General features: G+C 43.8%; 1 protein-coding gene across 1 annotated transcript in view; it reads left to right on the top strand.

Annotated features, from left to right (window-relative positions):
- Positions 1–1810: 1810 nt before the first annotated feature.
- The window catches only part of CDC25A (cell division cycle 25A), a gene marked incomplete at its 5' end in the record, with an annotated part of 11412 nt that continues 2669 nt past the window's right edge, over positions 1811–10553 (top strand). Inside the window, 12 exons of the mRNA XM_009698401.1 lie at positions 1811–1896; positions 3992–4046; positions 4794–4829; positions 4977–5013; positions 5389–5490; positions 6307–6423; positions 7294–7428; positions 8090–8164; positions 8845–8997; positions 9321–9413; positions 9816–9878; positions 9978–10076. Coding sequence (XP_009696703.1) covers positions 1811–1896; positions 3992–4046; positions 4794–4829; positions 4977–5013; positions 5389–5490; positions 6307–6423; positions 7294–7428; positions 8090–8164; positions 8845–8997; positions 9321–9413; positions 9816–9878; positions 9978–10076 — 1051 coding nt within the window. The remainder of the gene's footprint in view (positions 1897–3991; positions 4047–4793; positions 4830–4976; positions 5014–5388; positions 5491–6306; positions 6424–7293; positions 7429–8089; positions 8165–8844; positions 8998–9320; positions 9414–9815; positions 9879–9977; positions 10077–10553) is intronic.

The raw sequence follows: 10553 nt of genomic DNA, 5'->3' as shown, positions 1-10553 counted from the left end.
TCCTGCGCTGTGGGCCATCTTCCCCCTGCCGTGTCCCACCACGTGCCACCATCTTCCCCTGGTTCTGCTCTGGGCATCCACCTCGCTCCTGAGCCCTTCCCTCTGCCTGGCCCCAGGACAGGGTGCTTTTCCCTCTCCCACAAATTCATGTTGCTGCCTGTGTGCCGTCTTTCCTGCCTTCCATGCCACGTTAGCTGCATCGTCTCAGCTCCCTTCTTGCTCCCACCCTTTGCCTGTTTCCTGGGACCCGACTTCTTTAACCCTGCTGCGCACCCTTGCCCGGTTCCCGCACAGCCCTCCTCTCTTTACTGTTTCACATATAGAAAGTGCTGGAGTTTCTGGGCTCTGCCGCTCCTCTCCCCATAACTCCAGCCATGCAGTTGCTCAATCCAATTTTGCTGTTCCTAGTCTCTAACTCCTTTAATCTCATTATTCCTACAGTAACCTTTACAGTTTGTTTCATTGTATGGCTCCTGTTTTGCCCTCGTCCACTCTGATCTTGATGGCCCTCCTGGTATTTGTCCTTTGTTTGCTGTTTTTATATCGTTCTAATTTCTGTAATCACCTGCTTGCTTTATGATCCTTCCCTCCTTCAGATTCCTGAAATTCCTGTCAATGATTCGCACCAGTCCCCTCCATGTTCCTTATTCTGTCCTTTGAGTTTGTAGCCCTAGCTTGCACCCCAGCGCCCTTTTTTTTTCATTAACCCATGTGATGGAGGAGCCACGCTCGAGTAGCTTTTCCCTTATTTAAGGTGATATAGAGCAAGGCTACGTATGATATGCGTATCTCTCTGTATTGAAGCCTCCGTGACCCCTGCCCACGTATGAAACGAGTGTGTGCCTGATGCGGCTCAGCAGACGGGCAGGAGAGCTTGCCTTCAGGTTCCCTGCCCGCTCGCAGAGCAGTGTTTGTACTTGCACACGCGTAGGGTCAGGGGCTGGTGTTACTCAGGCTCTGGATGCCTTGAGCTCCTTCACCTACAGAATAATTTGGACTGGCCTGATGGTTATGTGGGCAGAGAAGAACTTGCTTGGTTGATAAGACAAAATTTGAGAGCTAACTACTTATAAAAATGAGTTTGAGTTAGAAGCTTGGTAATTTTTCTACGCAAAACATTAATTAAATGAGTGCCTGCCAAAGAGAGGCTTGCAGTCCTGGGAAGGATAATGGGGCCCCCGTACAGGTGTTTCTAGAGAATGCTTTGGGAGGTGCTAATGTGATTCCAGGCACCAATAATCTATTGGACACTTAAATTGGTTTTAGCCCTAAAGTTTTATTGCAAAGTCTTTCACTTTGTTATATTAGAACCTTCATTTGTGAAGGCACAAGCTCAGGACAGGCTCTAAAACGTTGTTTCAAAAAACACCCTCACAGTTAGCGTGCCATGGAGAAAATCTTGGTAGCTTGGTGCGAGGTGACCAGAAATGCAACCAGGATAATTAGTGTCTTAAGTGACTTAAATGACACTCTTCCTGTCTCTGTTTTGGAAGCTTAACTTCTAATATTACCAGCACTACATGTGCAGGTTTAAAAAAACAAAACCTGAAGCTTAAGTGCTTGTAGGTGTTAGATCTGAGTATATTTGTAAGCACGGTGGTCTGGTGGTGGCATTGTCCATGTACTCGACAGCGCACAGAACACAAGAGACTGCAGTCTGCAGGATTGCCAGACTGGAATCCTTTTACTTGGCCAACAATAAAGGTTCCAGGTTATGATTACCCGTGCCGTATATCTACGTCCAGGCACTCCTATATTGTATTTCTCGCTTCAATGAGCGTTGAAAACGTATACCTAATTTCCTTTACAGTCGTCATGAAAACAGCGAGCAAGATCTGGGAAACAAGAATGCTAATGGTTTACAAAGGACAGTGTCATCGGAATCAACAGACTCAGGTATGGCTTTCTCAATTAATAAATAACAAATAAGAAATGAAAAGCATCGTATGTTTACGTGGCTTCCACTGCCAGCAGCTTCCAGGGTTTGGAGAGAGAACTAATGCTGCCTGCCTGCAATCCCTGCAGCCCCTTCTCAGTCTTATGCTCTTGAAAGGAGGGAGGCAGGCAAACCATCACTCAGCAAGCTTCTGCAGTTCATGGTTTGGGCTGTGGGTGGGTTTGGTTTTGGTTTTTTTTGTTTTCTCTAATTGTCCTGGAGTATGTTAGCAGTAGAGCTAGCATGGAGGAAAAACTGGTTCTGCCCCCACAGGGGGACTCTGACAGAGATGGCTTCTCTCCTTTTTTCTTAGGATGGCTGTTAAGATGTGGTTGCTGACCTGTCATGCTTTTTACTCCAGCATGATGTTTATCACTGCCATTTTGTGATTGCCTTGATGTTGTGCTCTGTACATGGCAGTAGGTCAACACCTTATCGTGAGTGTATCAGCCTTTCTTGCAGTAGAGGCGGCTGAAGATGAAGGCTGCTAAAGATAGCCCAAGATAGGCTTCGCTAGGGAATGGATTTCCACCATTCTCTGGTCTGTGGTGTCCTGCAGATACTGGCTTGTGAGTGTTTATAGTTGCGTGTTGGGGCTGTGGTCTGGAACACTGGGAGATAGTGTTTCATCCTTCATTGTTAGGATCTGGTGCATATCTGCATTCAGCTCTGAATGGGATTGATTTGAGATTCTGCCCTTTGGAGGGTGATAACTTCGATGAAAGCAACTTGTCACTATGTGAGGTCTGTCTTTAAACCCAACCTGGGCTAACCTGCTCTGCACGCTCAAATCAAGGCTGTTGAGCAGGGTTTGTCTTGTGGCTTGGGTGGGTTTTTTGTGGCTTTTTGTTAACACGAGCTGATTGTTTATCTGAAACCTGGGGAGCTGCATCTTAGTACTGATACTTGCCCAGAAGTATTTTTGGTTTTTTTTCAGATGCGATGTTTTATCAGTGAAAATGAAATGTTATTACCCCATGACTTGTAGAATCAGGGAAGCTTCTGATACTTCAGAAGCCAGAGATACTTCGGAAGTCCAGAAACTTCTGATACTTCAGAAGTTCAGCCCAGCAATGGAAATCGGTGTCTCCACCTGAATTTATGTACCAGTCTGACTGTGCATGGTGCTTTCAGCCTTCAAAGGGACTTTATGGACCACTAAAATGCGAGTATAGCTCACAAACCACAGAGCAGGATGGAATAACCAAGCTTGCTAAATCTTCACTTTGTTCTTTGCTTTTTTCTTTTTCATTTTTCCAAAGCAGGTCTTCAGTGCTTACAAAACACTCGTGATTAAGGTTTCTGCTCTGCTGAGACCACTACCTGTCACGTTAGTCAAATTAATTCTTTGTAGTTGTTTGTTTCGACCACAGTCACTGAAGTAGCAACAAGTCTTGTAATGACGGTGTAGAGAGTGTTCTGGTAAGGTGTTGGTCTGTCACTAGGGCTTGTGAATAGTACCATAATACAAAAAGTCCTCGGGGAATCTGTGTTTAAGTAAGCTTCGTATGTGACTGTACTTAAATGCTATGTAGCTGTAATGTTTTGCTTGGTCTGGGCTTATGAAGTGCCTGCTGTTGTTTCCAGTACACTAGCATGCATTAAGAAGGGCCTTTCGACTACTTTTTTTTTTTTTTTTTTTTGGAACGAGCCCAGAATTTCCCCATAGGAAGAGGTGTAACTAAAAACATGGCTTAAAAAACCCCTAAAGGACCAAGTTGTTTATTAAGAGGTGTGTGTGTGAGAGAACAAGCCAAGAGAATTATGCCATGTTATGTGGCAGCACTCTGTTCTATATGACATTCTAGGCAGGGGTACTTTTTTTTAATTACTCCTATTTTTCCCCACCTGATTATTGATGGTAAAAACCCCAACAGTAGGGAGTATCTGTAACTGTTTGCTTCTACACTGAGATGAGGCTGCAGACTGGACTTCTTCCATCAGTTTCCTCTCTAAGCTTGGGGTCTTTCAGAGGAAATCTAGCAATGTCCGATATTCCTTGTTTCCTAGGTGCAAAGATACCACTCAGTAGAAAACGCTCTCTCTCCTCTGCAGGTTGTGCTTTGGATTCGCCTGGTCCTGCAGCCTCAAACGATATCCTGGAGGAAACGTACGTAACCATACGCTAAGCCTGACTTGTGGCATTTCACATTGCACCATTAACACACGTAGGCTAATGAGAGGCTTGAGGTGGCTTTCCCTTTCCTGGCATGTGTGCCGTGGGCTCTTCTCTCTCAGACTTCCAGAAGTGTGTGCTGTAGTGCTCCGCAGCTTGAGATGCTAGGCGTTCTGTCTTGTCTGCGTCCCAGAGTTCTACACAAATCTTGGGGCTGAGTTAATGCGCTGTACCAACCAGGCTGTTTGAGCATGACGTTGTCACCTTACCAGGAGCCTGAGGCTGCACCAAATTGCATGAAAGTTGCAGTTTTCGCTCGACACTTAAACTGCAATTTATGCTTGTGTATGCCCTGATACCAAGCAGTTGCTCTTAGCTTTGAATTTGCCACTCTCAATTAGATTACTTTTTTCTTTTTTCCCCCCTAATCTTCTGTCCCCAGGGATGGGGGACAGATGTCCTTCGTCCTGACTTACTGAGCTTTTCTTCCTTCCACCTAGCTTCTTGCCTAAACAATACTGAAAAGAATTTGGGGAAAGGAGGGGGAGAAGGAGTCTAGCTAGTGTTTCAAAAACTAGGATGGGATAAGCTGGCAAAAAAGAGAGCTTTTCAGAAAGCCAAGGTATCATCAAGAAGCATGTTGGCTTTTGCTTAGCATAACACTTAATGACTTAAATACAAGGTTGATTTTTAGTGTACTATCCTTTGGTGCTAACTGTGGGGCATCTCGCTTACTTTTAGATTTGAGAAAGCGATTCTTGAATCCAGCAGACTGAAGTAAGTACAGTTCTATTTTAACTTCTTTGTAAGTGATGGTTGTAGCTTACAGAGTTTTGTTGGGGTGGGGTCAGAAGTGAGTTGTACTCATGTCGCTGTCTTTTAAAACAAATTGTTGAAATAAATCTTGCTTCTTTTTCATTGTAGCATTCGAATGCCTTTCAGAAGAATACATTCACTGCCAGTAAGTATTGATATTACATAGATGTTAAAGGATTTAGCACGTTAAGTGTTTTTAGTTGGATACATTCCATAACTTGTTAATTTTCTGACTTCAAGAACAGCTGCTTAATGAAAACTGTCAAAATTACAGCTTGTAAACTCAAAATCGCATTTAAGTTAGCGTGAAATTTCAGTGACATGGCGCTCTCACTAACGCAGTTGAAGCATTTTGGTACCTGTACCGAGATATCGGCATAAAAGACTCCTGCACATATTTTGCACAAATTTGTAGTCGGAGACCTTGCAGTCTTTATTAACCCCTCATTTGCTTAAAATGTAGTTGTGCAAAGACTCTATTGCACAATACTGAACTGACACTTTTGTACGAATGTTGTAGCAAAGCCTCCTGGGATCCAGTCCTGCTCTGAAGAGAAACCACTCCGATTCTCCGGATAGTGATGCTTTTCAGCTGTTGGAACAAGATGAAAATAAGGAGAATGTAAGTGTTGCTTTCTGTTACCTGCGATGACGTGGTATAAGAGGTGGCACCAAGGAAGCTGAATTAGCACACCCCTTCAACAGCGGATGGAGTGGAAAAGGCTTCTTTTACTCTCTGCCGGGCTGTAGTTCAGACATAACAAAGTTTTGCATAGCTTATCTTAGGGGAACTTGCAGTGAAGTGCGACAGCACTGATTATAGCAACTGCAAACTGATTATAGGTTAATAAAAATTGGGAAGACTTTGATTGTGCGGGTCTATTTTTTAACCTGACTCCTTTTAGGCTGTGACAAGGGAAAATGTATTCATACCGCGAGCTTTAGATAGCTACGAGAGGTGCCTCCAGAAGGCTGTTTAGATAAATCACCTCATCTCTTTCCTCTGCTGGCATGGGGAGCCCTGGTTCCTCACGGCACAAATGTCCTTTTGTCTGCTTGGTCCAAAAGGCCTTGCTGCTGGAAATCCCATCGGTGGGACTCCGACGGGTCACTACAGAAGAGCAGGTGTCAGGAGACAGACTGGGCTGCCTTTAAAAACGGTTTCTTTTGCAGAGAAGTTGACTGACAAAAGAAATAGAAAAGCCTTAAAGCCTGTAGGCGATATCAAGAGGATAAAAGCTTGATTATGTTAAATGAATCGCTATTGTAACATCTTTAATTTGAAAACATTTGACTTCAGACTATTCCTGTTGGCAGCAGGGAACTTAAATCCAAAACATCAGGTAGTTTTAAAAAAACTAAAAGGATAAAATGATCCTAGCAACTTATACAGTTTGTAATTTCGGTAAAACGATCCCTTTGCTTCTTTTTAATTCAGGAATCGTTTGAGTTTAAGAAGCCAACCAAACCAGCTTCTCGTAGTTCTGGGCATGTCCATTCCCGTGACGGAAAAGGTGTTCCTGGACCAAGGCAGAATTCATCTCCAGCTCAGATAGTAAGTAGTACAGTGTTCTTGAGAACTAATTCTCACCTAATCCTGTCTGGGAGGATGAAAAATTGCATCATGATTCTAAGATAATGCTGTTAGTCGCCACTATTGATGTGCCACGTAGAAAAACTTACCTATCTGGCAGAGAAGAAACCTCCTCACCTTTGGCTCATGAGATGGTCAGAAGTTTGAAACATGGATTGTTCTGTAGTCTGTGAAAGATGAGTCACTGCAGAGCTGAGGTTATGCTGCAGTAAGTCCAGGGAGTGTGGATATCGATGTGGAATAGAGGAATTTAGTTTGTAATTGTTTTCACTATCAGTAAAGTAGATCTTTATATTGAGGCAGATGCATTTGCAACAGTGAAGCCAACTGTGTAGATGAGACTGAATCTTACGTGCAGATATGACATACAGGAAGAAACTACTACTTTATTCGTATTCTATCGTTTAGAAAAAGCAACTGAAAGAACACGCTGGGTCCTTGCACAGAAACCGAGCTGGGGGGCTAAGTCTTGTCTTCACTCCTTGAATCTGGTAGTCCTTCATCCTGCTTAGTACCCTTGACCTGCCAAGTTTATGTTAATTCTTGTTCCTGTTGACACCACCCACTTCTCTCGTTTGCACCTTCACTGGATAGCTTCTTCCAGAGAAGATGTTGTTGCTTAACGAGGCTAACGAAGCGTTCTGCTGTTGTAGGGATCAAACAGGAGTGTTGGAACTCAGTTTGGGGTTTGTTCAAGTCGGTGTACTGAAGGTGGTGGAACAACCACAGTGTTCTCTGTAGTGTAGCGAGAGGCGTGGCATCATCTCTGTGGTTACAGCATCCTGCAGTTAAAGAGAAGGAATGTTCTTAAAACTAACTGTCTTGTCTCAGTTTCCCATGGGTGAAATACCGGCGGGTGAACAGGAAAACTACAGGCCGGCTTTCCTGCAGCAGTCTTCTCTGACTTCCTCTGAAAATGAAGACGACGATGGATTCCTAGAGCTGCTAGATGAGCAAGATTTGAAGGTACGTACAAAGGAAATACAATCGATATTTCAAAATCGGCTCTGTCTAATGTTAATAGTGTGCCAACAATATGTGTCCATGGTGCACGTGTGTTCTGGCAGAAGGCAGTGTGGTAAGTCAGACTGCAAAAGGGAATCCTGGAAGATGAGTTATCATCATCTTTTTTGACTCTCCGTTGCAGTGTCTCTACCTTGTATGTGCTCTTCCCTAGTGCAGATAGCGGGATTTACTTGGGGTGTGAACAGCTGTTAGTTTACGAATTGCTGCGGTTCCTACTGGCAGATGAGAATTGCATTACTAGAGAGAAATATTTGAACAGTTGGCGTTTTTCTTTAGAAACTTGGTGAAAGAGCTGGAGGTGATACTTGCTTTTGAGCCACTTAAATAGAAGACTGTTTCTAACTGAATTTGAAATGCTTAAAGCTTTAGAGGAACATCATTGTTAAATCAATCAACTAATTGATATAACTTACCTTCTCCAACATGTCTCAACTCGTTTCCACTGTTTCATTGAGTATTGGACTAGTAATTGAGTTAAATTCCTAAAACCGCTCCGACAGCTGAATTCAATGGGAATGTTTGCCCGAGCTGGGCAGAAGCTGTATTTACAGTCTCTGCCCATGGTGAAACAGATGAGAAGGAACTTTCTTTATTTCCTTAGAACGATGAGGAGATGCCATCTGATGTGGCAAGCCTCTGGACTGCACCACTAGTCATGAGGAAGACAGACAATCGGGTGAGTGTTCTGGCAGAGCACAACAGAACAGAGACGGGGACTTTGTTCTGGCAGGCGTTTTCATTCCTGGGACAAGTGATCACACTCTCTGATCCTGTATCCCTAATAATAACAACAACAAAACAAGATGGGGCATAAACCCCCTTCAGGATTCCGTTATCTCTAAAGCCTGTTTACCTGAAAGACATTGTCACTGTGGAACAATGCTCACTGTGTGGGTACAGAGGCATTAAATTTCTTTTTACAAAACGGCTTCATAACTGCAAGAAGATTTCACTTCCCTTATCAGATACTTGTTGACATATCTTGAGTACCTTCTGCACAGACTTACCTGGAATGGCTGTAGCCCGATCTTCTGATAACAGACTGCAAAGTTTAGATTCCACCAAAAAGCTCCTTAATCTGCTGATAGATTGTCTGCTAATTGATCTAAAGCACTCTGCTAGCACTTGATATTGCTTATGGTGCTCCAAGCTCACCCAGCCTGCACAGCAAGAAAACAAGTGTTACTGGAAATGTAGGTCTGGAATTTAGATGACCCGATTAACATCCTGCTGTTGCTGTGCAGCAGCGGTGTCTTATAAAAGGCAAAATTTGTAATAGTCTGAAAGTCTGAGGCTTGCCTAGTTTCTAAGCTAAATCTTTGCTAGACAGCTCTTAACTTCTCTCCTTCCTCATAGGCCAAACGATGCCGGTTGTTTGGCTCTTCCTCTCTGCCTAGCGGCGTAGGAAGAACCACCCAGAAAAGGACTGAGAGATCCCAGGAAGAGAATTCTCCAGGGAAAAACAAGAAGAGGAAAAGCCTGCCTGAAGCACCTTCTGAGGACTCTACGGTTGGTGGCTTTGCATCCAGTTTTGTAACAAAGAAGTGATGAGGAGGGGATCTAATATAGTTATCTAGTTTATGAAGGTTTAATGAGAGAGCTTTTTCAGGTGAATTGCTGACCTAGCAAAACTGCATTCTCTCCGCATAGTGCAGGAGATGTGGGGGAGCTGGTGCAGTAGTTGCATAGTCTTGAGCCCGAGTTTTGCCTTAATCCAGAGGGGAAGCTGGGGAGTCGTAGTTCAGGGCTTCAGAGTAAACTCTGAGTTTTCTGTTACGTTATGGGAAAAGGACCTCTCTGCTGGCATTGATCTCTAACCTGTGTTCCTCTAGAGTCTGAAAATGGTAAAGACGCATTCCTCCACAGCAGAGATTGAAAGCATTTTGGACAGTGACCAGAGAGACCTTATTGGTGACTTCTCAAAGGTAATTCAAGTGATTTAATGGTCAAGTGTTAATTCAAGTGCTTTAATGGCCTCTCTTGGTAGAGATGTCTCAAACCAGCCCAAGTAAAGCACTTCCCTCCTGTAACAGCACATATTCAAATCCCTGGGAAAGGCTGTCGGTGAGAAGGGTGCTTTCATAGGTCAGACACAAAGCTATTCAGTTGTGGTTGTTCAAAACGATCTACAAAATCCCTTCAGTATAAGAGCCAAAAATAAATTCTGTCCCTGAATTTTAGAATTCTTAGTTTTAACTCTTGAGCTTTGCTGAAGACATTCTTGTCAACAAAGTGTCTGTGTTACAAAATTAACTGCTGGACGCTGTGCTATCGCCTACGTGGCTCACATTTGGAATTTTCTCAGTTAAATGCTGTCTGTCTTACAGGGCTATTTATTCCACACTGTCGATGGGAAACATCAAGATTTAAAATATATCGACTCAGAAATGGTACGTGCTCCAGGGACAGTAAGAAAAATTCTTTACTTGGGGGAGGAACAACACAAAAACGTCTTGAAACAACTGAACTCTGGTTGTTTTTTCTTTCAGATTGTGTCTGTTCTGACTGGGAAGTTTGCGAGCTTCATCAAGAAATGTGTGATAATTGATTGTAGATACCCGTATGAGTATGAAGGGGGACACATCAAGGTACGTTGACCCTGTAAGAGCACTGTAGAGGTGTCTGAAGTTGCAAACTGGGGTCACTTGGCACCATGTGGGGCTGCTGTTTACTAGCGAGTACCCAAGGCCGTGTGGATGTGTTACAGGTGAGGTGCCCCAGTGCCCCTCGGGGTCTGCGATCCTGTTACACCTACGCACCGCATGAATCTCAGGACACTGAACTCACGCTCAGTTCATAAAGTGACTTTTCCCTGAAAGGAGGGAATGTTCTGCTTTCCTTAAGCAGGGGAGGTGGCCTGTGTGGCAAGCAGGGAGAGGGTTCCAGAGGAGGATGCAAGACACTCGGTGTACGGCATCCTGATATCGAGGGAAGCTAAAATTAGAATATTTAACCTCATTGAAACCACAGACCTCAAAGAATAAATGGCTGTGCAAAACATAATTGATCTTGGAAGTTTGCCGCTTGAGCAAGCTGGCTGGCCCTCTCAAATACAGTGAGATGGG

The sequence above is a fragment of the Cariama cristata genome, unplaced genomic scaffold (assembly GCF_000690535.1).
Source record: "Cariama cristata isolate BGI_N322 unplaced genomic scaffold, ASM69053v1 scaffold33644, whole genome shotgun sequence".
Lineage (NCBI taxonomy): Eukaryota > Metazoa > Chordata > Aves > Cariamiformes > Cariamidae > Cariama > Cariama cristata.
This window is presented reverse-complemented; position numbering and strand designations above follow the sequence as displayed.